This window comes from Suillus clintonianus (genome assembly GCF_016758775.1).
Source record: "Suillus clintonianus strain FC179 chromosome Unknown DEU56scaffold_9, whole genome shotgun sequence".
NCBI lineage: Eukaryota > Fungi > Basidiomycota > Agaricomycetes > Boletales > Suillaceae > Suillus > Suillus clintonianus.
The window spans coordinates 388,216-406,753 of NW_024539233.1; the positions used below are offsets into that span (position 1 = coordinate 388,216).

Here is an 18,538-nt window from a genome sequence, read left to right on the forward strand (position 1 = left end):
CGCGATACGATCACGGTGTGCATTTGCAGCTTGTACTTGCGGCCCATTCTCATCCGCCGCAACATATCCTTGATGGCTCGGGTTGTCGTTGACAACGTTCGTCGGCGGCAGAGGGTCTTCGGCTGGGTCGTGAATCTGGATGAAGTTGTGAATGGAGCATAGTGCCGCTGGAATGCGGGCTTGTATGTCCATCTTGTACTCCGGGGATAAGAGGAGAATGCGAAAGCGTCGTTTGAGGACGCTGAAGATTCGTTCGATGACGTTTCGTGCTGAGGAATGGCGAAGATTAAATAGCTCTTCCTTATTGACAGGTCTGAAAATTAATTAGTTTGATTTAAATATGAAATGAGTGAAACACTTACCTGACATTGGCACGCCCCCATTCAGCCAGGTGGTATCGAACACCGCAGTATGGAATCAAGAGTTGTTCGCAGGAAGGAAATCCTGCATCTGCGAGAAGGTATTTACCAGCGGGAATTTTTAACCCGCCTTCGAGTGCTTGATCCCAAAGCCGTGCATCAGTCACGGATCCTTCCCAGCCGGTCAATGAGTATGTAAATTGCAAGTTGAATCCACACGCAAAAAGGCAATTCTGTGATACAAATCCTTTGCGGTTGTGATACACATGGCGCTCAGCCGCGGGAGGGAATGCGTGAATGTGGCTGCCGTCCAGTGCTCCTATAGCACCCCTAAAATACGGCCAGCGTTTCGGATTGTTGCGTATTTGTGTGGGGACAGGAAAATCGTCACCGGGGAAGGATACATATTTGCTGTAGAATGGGGGTGACGCGAATATGTCGAGCATCTTGCGAAAATAGCTATAAAGGTGTTAGAACTAATAAATTCTTTTAAAATACAAATAAACGTACCGAGAAATCATATCATTCGAGCGCTGGAAGCGCTCACCAACATGTCGGATCGTCAATCCCGTCACGCAGGAGTACAGAAAGATTGCGAATTGTTCTTCGAGCGAGACATATCGCGAATCTGTGTGACCGAAGGCGCGGAGCTCAATGATCAATCCCTCAAACACGTGGACGTGCACCCCAAGCTCGCAATGGATTCGTTCGGGATGACCGACGATGAGCTCGATGACCCATTCATGGCCGGAGAGTGCCGAAGTATGATATGGCTCGGGGACTCGTGGAATTTGGGTGAGAACCAGCTGTGTGGTAGCAGAGATAAGGATACTGATGAGAAGGACGATGTAACGAAGCATTCGCTGGCGGACTGTCACTAGCGTCAGATGCTGGTCAGTTGGCCGAATGCGGTGAGCAGTCAGAAGGCGCTCATGTGGGATCAAGGGGTTAGCAAACACAGGGCTGAGAAGGGGCTGAGCGGGGGGCCTAATATGCGCAGGCCCATCAGGAAGCATGATATTAAGTACTTAGAGCGGGCTATGCAATCGAGCAAGTCGTCAAACTATTGTATATACTGCTGGAGATTGATAACAATAATCTTACCGATTGGATTCAGACTCCGTTTACATCCCGACATTCTTGCGCCACAACACAATTCTGAATTTCGAACATTTTGCTTATACAGCAGTTACCGAACTGGCTCTTAGGGCCGTCATGAGCTCTTTGGTGGGAAGAATAGTTGTGGAAGTTGACAGTCCTCTCATCAGTTCAGACGTGGATATGGGTGCCAAACCTGAAACAAGGCGATATCAGCAGGTGAATTGAGAATTAGAAAATGCATACCTTGGCAAGTTTCTGCCCTTGAGATAAAATATCAAGACAAGACCGCAGACCCTTCAAACACCACTGCCATTCGAGCCAAGAAAGGAGGTGATGATTCCAGAAAGCCTGGAATATACAGTTGAGTGTATCATTCCATGGATTTGGAGTACGCGACAAATGAACGACCCAGTTTTGAGATGCATACTTGAGAGCGCCGGAAGCTGATCGACTTTGTTCCCGTGCCTCGTTTGCGAAAGTTGTAAACACATTCATAGCACGGATAACCTCCCTGTCAGGTGGAAAACAACCTTCTGGCAATGCAGAGGCAGAATGATCCCGGGGCATCAACGCCAGGAACATCGAAAGCATCAAGAAATCCGGCAAACTTTTAATCTGTTGGATTACTTGGAAGGTTGGCGGTAAAGGCAATTCTGGGACAACAGAATATTCGCTGATCGCTTCGAACGTGGTTGAGAATTCTTCCATAGTCACCCAGACAGATGCCGCAGGAGTGGATTGCCATGCTTGACCATATGACGTCTGCAGCCAGTCTCGCCCACCCAGGGTCTGAAGCCAGTCCCGCCCGCCCAGGGTCTGAAGCCAGCCTCGCCCGCCCGGGGTCGGCAGCCAGCCCCGCCCTCCCTGGGTTGGCAGCCAGTCTCGCCCGTCCGGGGTCTGGAGCCAGTCTTGGCCTCCCTGGGTTGGCAGCCAGTCTCGCCCGCCCGGGGTCTGGAGCCAGTCTTGGCCTCCCTGGACCTCCTCCCAGGCTTCCGTGCCAGGTTTCCACGCCCAGGCCAGCCCTCCCTGGGTCTGCAGCCACTCTTGTCCTGCCTGGGTCTGCAGCCACTCTCCTCCTGCCTGGGTCTGCAGCCACTCTCCTCCTGCCTGGGTCTGCAGCCAGACTTGTCCTCCCATGGTGTGCAACCACTCTCCTCCTGCCTGAGTCTGCAGCCAGACTTGTCCTCCCATGGTGTGCAACCACTCTCGTCCTGCCTGGGTCTGCAGCCACTCTCGTCCTGTCTGGGTCTGCAGCCACTCTCGTCCTGCCTGGGTAAACCACTCTAGTCCTGCCTCGGTCTGCAGCCACTCTCGTCCTCCCTGGGTTTGCAGCCACTCTCGTCCTCCCTGGGTCCAAAGCCAGACTCGTCCTCCCAGGGTGTGCAACCAGGCACGCCCGTCTACAATCTCTAGCCAAGATCGTATATCTGACCTGCGATCACCCCGGAGCCATAGCATACTGACAAGGACAGACACTGGCTCCGGTGCCTGAACGAGGAAGGCCAATGAGTCTTTTAATCTACGGGGGTCCTCAGGTCGCATAGCTTGGCTCTGCTTCTTCAGTTCTGAGAGCGCATCGAGAAGGGCTGTACTTTCTGGAATTTCCTTCATCATCAAGCGGAGAGAGGAATCGGCGAGTAGGGAATGGGGTGATGGCATATCGTGTGCACGAGTGAGGCTGCAGTTTGAGGGGTTGGAAACATAGTCACGAATGGACGAGTGGTGGATATTTACGGGGAGACTGGTGTCAGTGGAAATATCCAAGACTGACCGTAGCTGCACTAGCGTTGTCTCGACATCCATGCCCCGACCAGGGCCGAGTAGTTTCGAAATTTGTGACATCGACAGAGGGTCTGCAAGGGAAGCAACAATCGACAAGTGCAGGAATGCCCGCTTGGGGTCGGTACACGTGGAAAGGATAGAGTCATACAACTCGTACACCTCCGTTCCTGGTAGTAGCTCGCTCGTCAGCTCGAGCATCAGCTGTAACCGATCGTGGGGATCATGGTCTTCATCGCCGATAATAAACTTCATCATCGTAGAGGCCACGATGAAACGTCTGCCCACGCGGCTCGCCAGCTGCCCAAGTTGATCCCTCGATGGCTGAGGGAAATCAGGATGGCGACTTCCCAACTCCCCGAAGGAATGCTGCAAAAAAAAAAATATGTCTTTGTCAACATCGGCGCCGTCTAGCGAGATGATGCTCCCAATGCCATCCCCAGAAGTTTTCACTGGTATTTCGCACAACAACGGCTGCACATTGGCGTTCTGAAAGGCTTTGCGGATATACGATTCCGAGCGACTCGTGAGCAGAATGTGGATCACGGGAAGATCAGGTTCACGAAGAGCTTGTGCAAGGGAAAGAATGAGATCGGTAAGCTCGGGTTCGGATGTGCATTCATCAAGGGCATCGACAACAAACGACAAAGGAGGACACCCGCGCAGTCTGAATCGAAGCCTCCGGAGAGGTTGGAGAAAGAGAGCCTCCATCTGGTCGCAAAGAGGGGTATCGGGGTCTAGAAGAGCGGGATTCTCGCGGATGGCTTTGTTCACGTCCTCCCGGATGCTAGGGAAATTGCTGGCAAGCTGGTAGACAAGTGTCGCAAAGAAATATCCAGTCGTGCAACGTTTGGTGTGCTTGCGCGAGAAAAAGAACGATCCTGCCAGCCGCTTTTCATTGGCCACCTGCTCTCTCACTTTCACATTCTTCATCCTTTCAGCGACAGTGAATGCAACGGCAGACTTTCCGACGCCTGCTGTACCATGCAACCAGATGAGACGATTCTTCTCTCGGCTGTCCAGTAATCCGTATATGATATTGAGATGCACTGCCTACATCACAAAAATTCCCCAAGTCTGAAATTACCTTATGCGGACACTTTCCCGCGCCACAATCTTTTACGGGCCAATGACGCAATGATGGTTGATGACAATGGGCTCGCAGGTTCAACGACACTCCCTCAGACATACCTCAATACCCTCCTAAACGTGTAAGGCCGCCATCAGTCTGATGCAAGTCTGATGCGCCCCTGGTAAGTTCAGGATTTACCTTATATGTTATTACCGTATCAACTGACTGATGGACACAACTTGACAGTTTGTTCATACCCTCGTCTCATGGCACCTGCAATTTCAACAGATCTCAGAGTTTGCACACAATTGTCTGCAAACTCTAGGGTCTGTTGAAATTGGTACTGCTGCTTGACTATACTAGTAACTATGCACCTCAAGATGACAAGGTGGGCTGCTCGTGAGTGATTCACCATTCTCAACTTCTCTCCGCAGATGGAACTTTCATTTCTTCTTCACTATAGCCCAGCTTACATAGGTAAGCTCATTTCCTGTCTGTCACGCTGCGTGTGTTAATTCCCCGTCCTTTGTGTTCTCGGGTTTTTCTGCAGACGTTCACTACTACCACATGGATCTTCCCCGCTGCATTTGTAAACGAACTTTTAAGACACAGAAACAGCTCTCCGCTCATGCTTTGAAATGCCAGGAAAATCTCAACTTCACTTTCGACTCGATTCGTGAAAAACGAGAGAAAAAACGGAAATTGCAAACGAGAACCAAGCTTCGTGATAAGAAGGCTCGTGTAGCTACCCCCGTTGACGAGCAAGAACTCGACTACGTCAACCTTGATACGGACGATACCTTTGACAATGTAAGTTTGTTTTTAACTATCATGCACCTGTATTTATAGTAATTTTCAGGACGTACCTCTCGCAGGGCCTTCAGGTCCAGCACTTCTGCCCACCCCACCCCCACCCGTTGTTTCAAAATGTTCGGGGCGTGCTATCCGCATGCCTCAACGGTTCGTCGACTACCTTCCTGGCTCAGACATACCTCTGGCACACATGACACAGCAGCCCACACATCACCCATCTCCTCCATGACTTCGATCAGAGCCTTCTGACCAAGGTTTGCCATCTATTGACCAACCACTGGCTGATGACAAGGTCATTCCTGACTCAGACGAGGAGCTGGATGACGATTTCCTCACTCAGACAGGATATGGTGCACTCTAGTATGATTTGCCTGTGTGTCTACTACAGCTAGTGTCTGGAAGTAGGTAGTCGTCGAATACCCCCAGTTTGTGAAGCTCCTTGACAGCCATGAATGCTATTGCACACCGGGCCTCTCGCTTGGAATATTGGGGTGGTCCGCGAAAAGATCGATTAATTGATGGGAAGAGGGAGACTCAATGGCAGCTCGAGCACAATGGCGTAGTCACCACTATACTTGAAAGTGGGATAGGCGTAAATGTGTCATGGGGAATTAGGAAACATAGATAGTTCAGTAGGCTGATGGCGGAACCATATGTGAGCTAAGTAGCTGTATAGGGTTAGGGTTAGCAAAATGTACCTTCAATACATTTGCCTAGTGTCGAACGGCAGTTTCAAGGTGCGAGGTGGAGACCTTAAGCTTGATTGGGGATCGATAGCTGGGGTTCGTGTTAGATGTGTATGTGTGTAGAGGGAAGGAAGGAACATACGTTCACACTTCTCGCCAGCTGCTATGACGTTCCTCCGCATCTCACGCGCGAGAAAGACGTCGGGGTTATCGGGATGGAGGCTGGGCTTAGTGGTGGGGGGACGATAGACGCTGGTATCTCACATACGGTGGTCCAGAACTCCACGGCCTGCAGTGCGAATCGTTCATCAGAACGCCGTCCACCACAATGTCCATGGACAGGAAGAACTGCATGAGGTTAGCTAAGGCCAATCATGACAAAACAAAACATGAGGCAGAAGACTCACGTCAGGCTGGAAGGGAAAGGTATGACGCTCCGGAGTCTGGTAGATCGAGGTGAGATGGTAGAAGTGCCCGGGACTGCGAGCAGCGCGTTGTGGGTGAGGCTTTGGGCCTTGGATGGTTTTCTGCAAGACTGAAGTTAGGGATACCGCAAAACGACGAGCATGAAAGCGTACTTTGAGATCGACCGAGCTATGATTCTGTTATTGGGGGAAAAGACCTACTCCCTACTTAGCCTCGGGGCAAAACGGCCATACCGGACTTTGCAGGGAGAGGGGGAAGGAACCAAGCAAAACAAAAACAAGACATACCAGAGCTAGCGCGCTGACTTACAGCACAGCTAGCAGACTGAAGAACAAGACAAAATCTCGAAAATTTGGTTCAACGTGATCACATGACATTTCAAAGTCAGCCGGCAAATTCCAACAACGCGCTGAAAGTTCGCACTTGGTACACCTTGGTACACTCGATCGATCTTTGCGTATAATTGTTTAGGGTAACAGAACTGACGAGCAAACATAACCAAATATCGACTTGAGATAATGACACGCACACCATATCATTTAACCCTTAACCCACCATCATGTCATCGCGTCCATCGAGCTCCTCTGTCCTCCATGAAACATCGGATTCGTATATGCGTAGCACATCTGAGACTTCATTCAAGTCTCCAGAGCCTGTGAAACTCGGCAAACACAAGCGCAAGCCCAATCCACCCCTACAATCATCGAAACTTGGTAAACGGAAGCATAAACCTTCTGATGAGGAAGAGGATCAAGTTGAAGCGAAGCGGCATCTGAAAGCTAAGTCGTCTAAACGTCCACGATCGTGAGTTCTTGGCATTTATACGCGCATATATTGACTTTATGTTTTATTTTAGCCATCGAAAGGAGGAAAAGTAAGTATTTTCAACACTCATGGATATTGTTCTAACAATGTATGAAGGGGTGCTTTGACACCGCGTGATCAATGTCTGAACTTCGCTCGGTGGATCCCTCGAGGGATTGACATGTTCTGCATTCTCAAGGATGTCTTCCGCATCGCACCTCTAATCGAGGATGTGCGTGCTCAATCTGGCGATGACTCCGACGTAGACGATGCGCACCTTACTCTTCTGGCTAACATGTAAGTGATCTTCGTCGTGTTTCATAGCTGTATTACTGACAACTACTAGATCGAAGGATACACAGGACCAGATGCTCCAAACCTACAAGAAGATCATTGCCGGTGCACCTTATCTCCAAGAACTCATGAAAGGTGATCGAAAGAAGTCTAACGAGCTACAGAAGATTCTTGATGATGTACGTGCGCATATATGCACCTTTCAGTTGACTAATGACCGCACAGATGCAATATTTGATTGGACAGGTGCGATCCGAAGACGCTGCTCACTTGAAAAGGAGCATCACCCGATATGCTACCTTCGATGGTAAGGGTCTGCAGCCTTCGGTCTTCCCCGAAAGCAAGGAATCACGCGCCAAAATGGGTCTCAACCACCCACAAATCGCGCTCTTGTTGTGTCCCATCAAATTCCTTTCTGAATATCAAAAGGACCCCTCAGCGTATGTACTTTTTTTGTTGCGTGTTTAATACTAATATCACCTGGCCAGTACTAAAGCCAAACTTGAGGCTGGAACTATCAACATGGATGCGCGAGCTTGGCCCGCACTGTTGTATAAGGCTGGAGCCGCTGGAGTGGCTGGGGAGGCCTTTGACCTGACCAATGTACAGGATGGCCTTTTCGAAGGATTTCTACTTGAACGCGTGAGTTTCCGTATCTCACAACAACAGACCACTCACCTTGCTCAAGGTTATGAAACATGTACTTACCGGTCCCTCGTCTGCACTTGCTGGAGACGACTTTCACGTCTCCAATTCTTGCAATGCTGTGATCCACGGAATGATGACAGTAGAAGCCGAAAACATTGCTTATGCAGCCGTTCAGGTGAGTCATTATATAGCGCATGACACTGTCTTCAACACACCACGATAGGCACGCTCAGCCATTACTTCTCGCGACAAATGGACCGCAGAGGATGGTAAATTCTCATATCGAAAGTTTTATTACAGGATCATCGACGTCATCCACAATCCGCCAGACAAAGGATGGGCAACAGCAATCCTACAACACTACAACCTGTACGTCTAAACGTTCTGGTGGTACATTTGCTGATCACTTCTTTTTAAGAAAATTATTCAAAGACAAGGCTGGACGTGCTGCCGCCCTCTCAACCTATCCAACCTCAGATGCTGGAGACTTGGACGAAGATGAAGACAACGTTGCATTGATGCGCAAACAGTATGCTCTTCGGTCTGCTAATCCCACAAACACAGTGCGACCTGCTCCACCACCGCCTGCTCTATCGAGTTCTATTGGCTCAGAGGTGCTTCCTCCACGGCTGCGTACTCACCAGGACCCAAGCCCGGCAGTCTCACCTTTTCCTCAACGGCTGCATACTCACAATGACCCAAGCCCGGCAACCTCACCTTCTCCCCCGGCTCTGTCCTCACCTGCAGCTGCTCCCCCGGCTCCAAAGCCACACCCCAAACCACGGCCTATGCCAGTTAGGAAGCCCCAGGTGCAAGATCTGTTCTCACCTGCAGCTGCTCCCCTGGTTTCAAACTCGCATCCCGTTGACACAGCACCATCCGAGGCATCCACACCACTTCCCCGCAAAAAGCAGAAGTTAGCCCAACAAGAAAGCCCACTTACGGAATCCGAAGCGGAAGAAGTTGAGACTCCAGTTCGAAAATTGCCCCGAAAAACTCAATCCAAGGCCAAGACTGCTAAATCCACTAGCACACCGAAGAAATGGAAGGGAAAAAAATGATGTGTTAATGATCTTCCACTTCATCTCATCGTCAACACTGATTTCTCACTCAGAACGATGTCTGTCTGTCTCACTCGCAAGCCGCTGTCCACTTGTCGCACGTTTCGCTCTTGTCGTCGTCCCTATTCTCATTCGCAATTCACATTCAAGCTGCTCTCTGATCATCGCATGTTTCCTTGTTGTCGCTGTCAGTCTCCTTCAGAAGCTTTGGCGTGTGTCTGCCTCTAAGAGAAGCTTTGGTGCTCTTAGATGTACTTTTACTGTCTGCGCATATCATGTAATACAATACCGAAATGAAGTGTTCTTATCAGAATCCAACACCAGATCAGAACATATAAGTAGCATTGCCATATCAATGCTTATAAGCTCGAAATCTATGCTAAGGTACGAGTTACTTACCCAACCTCCGCCATCTTACCTTCAATTGAGTTTCTCAACCAGATCTTATACGTCGGTTCCCCCGCCTTCCGCACGCTGATACACCTGGTGCACCTTTTGTGACCTTGCGCATCCTGGTCAGTCATTATCAGCCCTTATCCGAGTTGGGGAATTTCGGTGATGTACCTTATGTGCACTAGACGTAACTTCTTTCTGAGTGACAGCATTAATTCAGTCTTGAACATAATAATAGCGGCGAACTGTGGAGAGGCACGTAAACAAAAGCATGACTGGAGGCCGCATGTTGATGCATGCGTGTCGGAAGGATTTATTACTCACAATTAAAAAGAACGTGCTCGGTACCCCAGTTTGCGATATTAGGTTATAGAGCAACTGCGTCGGTGGTGGCATTAGTTACAGTGGTCTATGGCAAGTAAGGTCCGATAAAGACGTAAGAATATAATAATGGAGGCCACAAACAATGTCTGGCGAGCTTGTTGGCCACGATAGATATCTGTTGAGCTCGTTGGCTCGATATATGTCAGTGGAGCTCGTTGGCCCAATAAATATCTGTTGAGCTTGTTCACATGATAGATATCTGTAGCAGTTGATGGCACTTACCTCACAACAGATGATGCACCAGAAGCTAATTGACTTGCGGTAGGTGGGGTATGGTTCCAGATGATGCGCCAGAGGATGATTGACTCGCGGTAGGTGGGGTATGGTTCCTGGACCAGATGATGCGCCAGAGGATGATTGACTCGCGGTAGGTGTGGTATGGTTCTAGATGATGTGCCAGAGGATGATTGACTTGCGGTAGGTGGGGTATGGTTCCTGGACCAGATGATGCGCCAGAAGATGATTGACTCGCGGTAGGTGGGGTATGGTTCTAGATGATGTGCCAGAGGATGATTGACTCGCGGTAGGTGGGGTATGGTTCCAGATGATGCGCCAGAAGCTGATTGACTTGCGGTAGGTGGGGTATGGTTCCAGATGATAGGACGGGAAGCTGGCAGTGGCATGTAATGAACAGGGATGGGGGAGGCATAGGTCAAGTCTGGTACGGAAATCCTGCTTCTAGTAATAGACCATCTATGAGACCAAGATGCCACGAGTGAAGAAAATGAGCAGACATACCAGGTATAAAGAGGGGAAGACGGTTTGAAGGCACACAATCAAACACGGATTGGATGACCTGCCTCAAGATGCAGTGCCCTCACCCAAAGGAACATGTCAGTGTCGATGGTGTTGACGACAAGGTAATCGGTACTACCATCTGGAACGAGGAGAGCTCCACGAATTATTGACCTTACTGAGAAAAACTCAGTGTGCGCACAGGGTCTTGCTCGAACACGATAAAGGTTGAGGTGTTTGTCCTTTCAGAGCCGCACACCAGTGGGAGCATCCCACGGATGAATGAGAGCTAGGGAGAGGGTCATATCCCCCACTACACATTCAAACAGAAAGAGCAGGCGACCAAATATCACTTTGTCTGTTGTCTGAATCAAAACACAATCAAAACACGAATTATTGAAGAATTTGGGATTGCATCGAAGGTAGTCTGTTTGTTGCCGCCAACTGACCATGGACTCGTAGTTGACCTTCAAAAAACGGCACTCAGTAATCTGTTTGACCATATCAGTGTAGCAAAATACAGAGCCGGACTGAATATAACGGACCATATCACTTGCTCTGAGTTGGACCTGCTTTCCACCTGGTAAAGGGACTTGAATAGCCTGTAGAAAGTTAGTCAAAAACTCGTTGAGCTTGATCCGAAATTTTTTGAATGTGTCGTCCTCTTTGTGAGTGTTCTTGATCAATTCGAAGGTCTGCACAGCTTGCCTTGATCCAAGCTTCACATGAGGCGAAACTGCATCATTTGACGTGACCAAATCATTCACATCTTCTGAATCCTCCAGAGCATCCAAATCTTCACTGTCTCGTGACTCGTACTCATTGAGGTCTGATATGTGGCGGCGGATGCTCTCAGCGACCACTTGCCAGTGGTTTATGTGGAGTATCTGAAATGAAATTAATATCAAAATGATAGTTAGAGTTAGAAAATGTCACCTGAGGCGCCACATCCCTGAAATTGGTGCGCAGTAAGTAGGAGTCTTTCAGCGACCCATGCATCTTTTCATTTGGTTTTGTATTGTAGTTGCGCGTTGCATCTTTTGCTTCGATATTATCGAAAATGTGCACACTCATGTGCAGTTTGGGGAAGTTCCAATTTTTGTCATTCTCGTCGGCGCTCTCGTCTATGTATTGCTATCATAAGCTTAATTAGTGCGTGATTATCTGAGAGAACTCAGGAAGACATACCTGTAGATAGGTCGAGAAAGCCTGCACTGCATGTCGGCCAGCACTGAGAGTCTCGGTTCATCAGGAAAATGTGTACTTGCAATTATAGCTCTTAATAGCTCCTAGTAGTATCTAGGAGCTATAATAGCTGTTATAGCATAAATGCCAATTATTGGCAAGTCCCTTCTATAGCCCTCATAATAGCGGCATATTTTTTATAATGGCTATAATTGCTCCTAGTAGCTATAATGGACAAGTCAAAAAAATTTCAATGACCTTGGCATTATAGCTCTTAGTAGCTATTTGTTGGCATTATGACACAAAACAGAAAGCGAAAATTCAAGTATATTCACACTAACTAATACATGGGTGTATAATACTAACTACAATATCTAAGAGATCTTACCAAAAAGTCAAAATCTTGAATTTTGAGGAATACTAGTAGAAGAAGAAGGAAGAGAGATAGCTAGCAAAAGAGGGTTAGAGAAAGGGTTGCGATAGGTGGAATAAGACTTTGAAGCGCTGGCAAGTCAAAGACGTTGTTAGTGTGAATAGACTGTGATGGGTAGATACGGTTACCCATGGTAGACTGAGTCTCTGCCACATAATGTGTGGTAGCATCATCCAAGGTTCTGGGGTAAGCCGCTATAATAGAGGGTGAGTTGGGGACAGTTAAGATCCCATCATAGATATTGGTGTGGTCAGAGGGAGTTGGGGAAACTGTGATCCTGGTGTCCTGCGCGGTTGGGGAAACTGTGATACCAGTATGTTGTGGGATTGGGGAGACTGTGATGCTGGTGTCCTCCAGGTTGCGCGTAGTAGGGGAGACTGTGATCCCTGTGTCTTGCAGGGTGCGCGCGGTTGGGGAAACTGTGGTGGGAAGGTGCTGTGCAAAGTACTGGTGGTATATTGTTCTCTGCTGGATTTTATGTACATAGCTCAGTATCCCAGCCATGATGATGTCATTCTTGGCTATATTCAAGACACCCTTGACACTTTCCACAAACATAAAGATATTCTGATACACCTTGGTATTCATGACCATCTCAATATACCAAAAATTCCTCCATGGTCTATTATGTTGAGTCCATATGCTACTTTGGCTACACCAATAATTACAATACAGAGGCACTAATAAGAGAGATGAAAACCCCAGATGGTGGCTTGGCTTACAAGACAGAAGAAGGTCGCATTATTCCACCAATATCTGGAGAGGCAGGAGAGAGAAGAACAAGTATTGGAATATGATTTGCAACATTCCCCTCAGATGATTTTTCTAACCAAATACTCCTCATCCAAGGGTTTTCCAAACCTTACAAGATACAATGCTCACTCATCATTGTCCAGATATACCGTATACTCTCAAGCGATGCATAGCATGATCCTCATACTCACCTATTATTATCTAGGTTTGGTTGATAATCTCAAGGTATTTCTCAACAAATGCCAATCCAAAAGAGCTGGCACTACTCTCTTGAATAGAAGGAAAGTTGAGTTGAGTAACATACTTTTCGACAAGTTGGATGACCAGTGTGAGTACAGGAATTGAAGGTCAGGTTTAACACATTCATAATGTAGCTTTATATTGTATGCTTCTGCAGTAACTGGTGTTGGTCACCTCTGTCTCATATTCAAAATACCCAACACAGTGTATGGAGCTATAGATGCTCCCACATATTGGCCCAAAGAAATTTTAGCTTATGTGGAGTGGTATGCTTCTCTTGCTAATACTTAAGATGTATTAAGTGAAAAAGGCACCTCTCAAGTTGTTTAAATAATTTTTAGTTGACCAATTGGTCTAGTAAATATGCATATTAATCCTTGTGGTAGTTTTCAATGTCTTGTCTTTAAAATTTGCTATATTGTTTGATTGGCTACTATTTTAGCTATAATAGACCTTGTTGACAAATTGTCAAACAATATAGGTCTATAATTATGTGTTAAGTTACATAAAGTTAGGGTTATCCCATATAACTCTATATAGCCAAAAGGTTGTCCTGATGTACTAAGCATTATCCAGATTAGGTGGAGGAATCTATTAAACTGTCACTGTTATCAGAAGCATCGTGTAGAGCCACTGTTTTGCTGGTGGCTGTGCCGACTGATCATGCCGATAGTGAGAAGTCCCACAATCACAATATACTTCTCAGCTGTTTTCATCACCCCACATACTATGCCACCCAAAAAAACAAAAAACAAAAAAAGCTAAAGCCAAAGCCAAAGGTCAGGCATCCTTCAATGCCTATACTGTGTGAGTGACATCTTTAGCTCCCTCCCTTGGACCAATCCTTTCACATGGTCCAGCCGGAACATCCCCTCCTCCTTGCCTCAGTAGCTCCTAGATTTACAAAATTTTGATCTCAGGCGACAAAGGACTAGATCAGATAGTCTTCGACCAATCAGCCCATTGGGCCCAAAAATTCGTGTCAGCTGCACCTCTCTTCCGTGCGCCCACCACCAATTAGAATCTTGGTCCAAGAATTAGGCCTGCCCATTACAGCTCTGCTCACTGGATAGATGAGAATGGCATCTTGCTGGCTTTCTATTTGTCATCTAGAATGTGCAACAAAGAGGCTGTTGATAGTGTCATAAATGATCATGAAGATAGATCCCTGAGGATAAGATGGAAGTAGATGAAGGAGAGGACCAGGCAGACAGGAATGATGTAGCTGAAAACAAGGCCATGGAAGATCCAGACACAGTAGGATACATTTTCTCTTGCTTGCTGTGTGTCTCATTTGAGCAATATCTGCAGGATACATTGAATCACAGCTGCCCTCTCAAGGAGCAACATTGTCCTAACAAGACCTTAGAGAATTTTTATCCTGGAACTGGAGGTAAAGTAGTTAGAGATGGTTTGTAGGTAAGTTTGAAGTTGACTTTCTTACTCTCCTGCAAACTAACAATAATTTCAGCCTGAAATGTGTCAAAGAATGCTTGAGGTAACTCAGATATTGGCTTCATTTTGTCAACTGTTTTTCAGCTCCAGCGACATATACCACCAACCTGAGAGGGAAGGTCCAAAGGACTCCCAGGCTTCTAACCCTCGACTCTTCTACAGAGATATCCCTTTGATGATAGCTGCACGGCTGGTGCCTAGAGATTCCTACACTGATGAAAGCAGGCCTGGGATTCAGCCCACATTGAGTTTGTGCCATATTGTGAGACTACCCATCTGATCCACCTCTGGGAAGCCCATGGACATTCGGCCAAAAGGCAATTTGTTCTGTGGGCATATATTCAATCTTATAGCTGACTCTCTAGCCTCAGTTTGGTATGAACACCCTCTGCAGATATGGCTGGAAAATCCAGAACCCAGTCCCAAGCTGTTGAGTGGTACTTTCTAGCATCTGCCCAAGTGGCTCAAGTGTTGGCGGGCATATTCTCTGTATGCTTTCCCAAGTTCTATCAAAAGTACTGCCAGGCTTTCCATGCTGGCATATGGCTGACATCAGACCCAGGCCTGTGGCTGGGGCGCACTCATTTTTAAACTCCAGGTCTACATGCATATGGATAGCTTGGACGCAGGCCCTTGCACTAGTTTTTCCATGGTATTTTCACTGGCAGGGAGGCAATTCTGCCTAATTTAGATGCAAAATTAGTGTAAGCGCTTGTCTTGCTTCCTTCAACACTTGTTGATTGCCTCCTCAGCTATCAACCTGGAGATATCTTAATATCCATATCTGGCGCCCTGTACCATCATGTTGGCAAATGGTTTCCAGCCCCAGTATCTCAAGAACTGACTGAGAAAGGTATTGTTACTGGGCGGGTTAGTGCATGCCGGATGGAAAGCCCCCATTTTGGATCAGGGGGATAATGGGGGGAAATCACTAACACTCTCTACTTCTGCCATTCCAGAGCCAAAGAAGTTCAAAAGACTCACAGTAAAAAGTGGGCAGAGACGGAAACAACAAACTCTGCATGTGCAACAGTCCTTATTGGGTACCTACCAGCCACAAAGCTCAACTGCTTCACCACTTCACTGAATACTGACTTTTTCATCACTGTTTGTCCCTACTGCTTGAACCGCTGATTGCAGCTGGTCAGGAGGGTGTGGAGATGGTATGCACTGACTTGTTTGTTCAGCGAGTGTTCACCATACTGGCTGCCTATGTTGCTTATTTCTCTGAACAGTGCCTTATTGCATGCTATAGGAGAATTATTGTTTTAAATGTTTGGTTGCACCATTCTTCCTTTTGATATACAGTGTGTCATCATTTTTAGCAGGAGCTGAATCAATGAGCGCTTGCATACTGTCGCAGAGCTCTTGAATCTTGTGTTTGATAGCAGAGGTTTGCTTGTCATCAGGTACAGCAGGAGGCAGAGCAAAGACATTGATATTGGTGTCAGAAGACATGATAAGGTGAGGATGATGAAAGAAGGGGAAAAAAATTGATGATGATGTGAAAGCAATTTATTTGTGGTGTAATTCATAAATTTCACAGTTCACAAACCCAATTTGGCAAACAATAATCCCAGAGACAAGAATGAGGATGACATTATACCCCCCGCTGCAGTTGCCCTCATTTCTTCCCCTGAAGTCACCCCAATTCCTCCATCTATTTCCCTCCATGTTCCTGTTGGAAAATGGCTTGATGGAGCAGACAAACTGTTGGATCCTGAAGACCTCAATGTGCGTGCTGTCACAGATCATGTACACTGTGCAACAAATCTTGAACATCAAGCTGCCCAATATTGATATTGGGAGCTTCACAGGGACAGGGACATCATGCTTTCACAGAGCACATCCCAACGAAAACCTGGAGCTCCTATCAACAATACCTTCAAAGTCTTAGGTTCAAAGCCTCAGACAGTCTCTCAATGATGAGATTCATGACGGAAAGCAGTCCATCCTCCATCCCCAATTCAAAGACCAGACACTGCCTCTATAGATGTTGGCTTTCTGGGAAAAGCTACATGTGGTGTGCAGGGCTAAAATAATGTGGGTTGGTGTGGATGCATCATTCCAGGAAAAAAAATAAAGAAGAACAATGTGTTGGGGAGTAGTCACATCATGGATATCGAGCTCACGGATGTGATTGGCAAAGAAAAACCAGATTTTGATTCATTGCCTCATTCATGCATTCAAGCCGTTAGAACAGACACTCACTGAAGAGAAGGTCCTGTTTTTCCCAGTGTGCATCCCTGGAATGTTCTAGTAACTTTGTTGCATTTTACATTTTTTCCACAGAAAACTTTGTGCTACTGTACAACTCATTTGAACACAAGCAACTTTCTGAATCTCCAAGGGAAACTCGAAGGGTTCATTACAAAGATACAATAGTGGCTCACCAAACATTTTGATGGCCCATTCAAAGACCAAGGAAATTCCTTGCCACATGCCAATCAGCGTGATTCATGCTCCTGCAGATTGTTTGCCATTAATATGATTGCTCACAATGTCTTTAGTGATCCCCTCGGCATTCTCAAACCTGCGTCCATACGAGTGAAATGATTTGAGGGACTTGCTCATGACTATATTAATGTGTAACCTGAGGTGTTCTCTTTCTGTAGGGTCTTCATACATATGCTCATGTTATCATCTTTTGCATCTGGCGACTTTAGTCTGGTAGGGTGATGTGGCATTGTTTGTTAACACAGAATTATAGTGTTAAGATACCTCACATATTACATAAGTAGTTGTAATGGGATATACATTAGATCCACTCAGGCCCATCTATGGTGGGTTTGTTGCTCAGCATAGGGTTATTTTGTTCATTAGGTACCAAGCTCTATAGGACATCACTAACCTTCTGGAAAAGTGTTTCGCTTTCCCCACCCCCAGGTACAGATATCACTAGTCAGTTGATAATGTTGGTGTCTGAATATCAAGCTTGGCTGCATTATAAGGGCATTCTTTCTTAGTAAAGATATATAACTAGAAGGTGAAGAACTTTGAGAAAATTGCTCAAGAAGTAGTTCAGAAGGAAGGCACTTCTACTGTGACAAGGTTTGCCGGTGGCTCAGTACCTTTATTTATCTTTCTAATAGAAATAGCACTAAATCACAGTTGCAAAAGTTCTTCTTTTTCATTTGATATTAACTTTTAAAATGTTAGGGCATCAAAGTGCTTTAAAACAGTCTCCCTACTAGTAAATATAAGTATCACTTCAGGGTAAGTTGACTGCATAGTACTTTAGCTCTAATAAGCATAGCAATCAGAGTAGCTAAGTCACATTCATCCAAAGACCATATTTGTAGCAAGCCACAATCTTCTTAATTTTTTTTTGGCTCAATCCAACTTCATATTTATTAAATAATGCTAAGTTTTATGAAAAATTTCCTAATGTAGCATACAATAAATTATATCACAGGCTTACAGATTTTCACCAGATGTAGTTTTTAGACGTGAAGTTTTTCCATTGACACTGTCCATCTTTGTCATATTGAATATAAGGAGTATAATCAAATTGACCATCAAAATCAGGATTATTGAGATAGTTGCCAGCATACCTTATAAATGGGGGTGAGTGACAATGTTCTGCTGTTGTGGTTTATTCACTATGTTAAACAGTTTAAAATTCACAAAATCTTTTTTCAAAATCACCATCTCTGATGCCACAGGGATTACCCTGTTCTGGTGGGGTACCTTGTCTGATTTGGCACTTATTGACCACACATCATGCTTAGTGTGAATGTGCTTCATCTAGCCTTGTTGTCCCTTAAAAGTGCATGGATGGCCAGAATATGAGCACAATAGTTAATTGAGCATTTCCTGTGGGTCTTCAGAGAGGTGAAAAATAGCAAGGTATGAATTTCTTGCACCAGTAAAAGAGTGCTAACCTAATATATCACTGACAACAACAAATCCAAAAC

At 46.4% G+C, this 18,538-nt stretch overlaps 5 protein-coding genes across 5 annotated transcripts; 3 read left to right on the top strand and 2 right to left on the bottom strand.

Annotated features, from left to right (window-relative positions):
* Nucleotides 1-3,059: 3,059 nt before the first annotated feature.
* On the bottom strand, nt 3,060-4,256 carry DEU56DRAFT_691875 (uncharacterized protein; the record flags this gene model as incomplete). Its single annotated transcript, XM_041347144.1, has 1 exon — nt 3,060-4,256. A coding segment is annotated over one exon (1,197 nt), but the record flags the coding sequence as incomplete, so codon positions are not given.
* A 2,539-nt stretch (nt 4,257-6,795) lies between these two features.
* Nucleotides 6,796-9,043, top strand: DEU56DRAFT_962418 (uncharacterized protein; the record flags this gene model as incomplete). Its single annotated transcript, XM_041359358.1, has 9 exons — nt 6,796-7,040; nt 7,093-7,110; nt 7,158-7,337; nt 7,387-7,513; nt 7,560-7,774; nt 7,823-7,976; nt 8,023-8,157; nt 8,206-8,351; nt 8,401-9,043. 9 exons carry the CDS (start codon nt 6,796-6,798, stop codon nt 9,041-9,043), a joined length of 1,863 nt encoding a protein of 620 aa, XP_041212959.1.
* A 1,553-nt stretch (nt 9,044-10,596) lies between these two features.
* Nucleotides 10,597-11,554, bottom strand: DEU56DRAFT_728523 (uncharacterized protein; the record flags this gene model as incomplete). The annotated part of the gene is made up of 4 exons (XM_041348048.1): nt 10,597-10,797; nt 10,870-11,046; nt 11,101-11,442; nt 11,492-11,554. The coding sequence occupies 4 exons, from the start codon at nt 11,552-11,554 to the stop codon at nt 10,597-10,599; spliced, it is 783 nt and encodes a 260-aa protein (XP_041212960.1).
* A 1,045-nt stretch (nt 11,555-12,599) lies between these two features.
* Nucleotides 12,600-12,785, top strand: DEU56DRAFT_700311 (uncharacterized protein; the record flags this gene model as incomplete). The annotated part of the gene is made up of 1 exon (XM_041347301.1): nt 12,600-12,785. A coding segment is annotated over one exon (186 nt), but the record flags the coding sequence as incomplete, so codon positions are not given.
* A 2,930-nt stretch (nt 12,786-15,715) lies between these two features.
* On the top strand, nt 15,716-15,871 carry DEU56DRAFT_703855 (uncharacterized protein; the record flags this gene model as incomplete). The annotated part of the gene is made up of 1 exon (XM_041347357.1): nt 15,716-15,871. A coding segment is annotated over one exon (156 nt), but the record flags the coding sequence as incomplete, so codon positions are not given.
* Between the last annotated feature and the right edge of the window lie 2,667 nt (nt 15,872-18,538).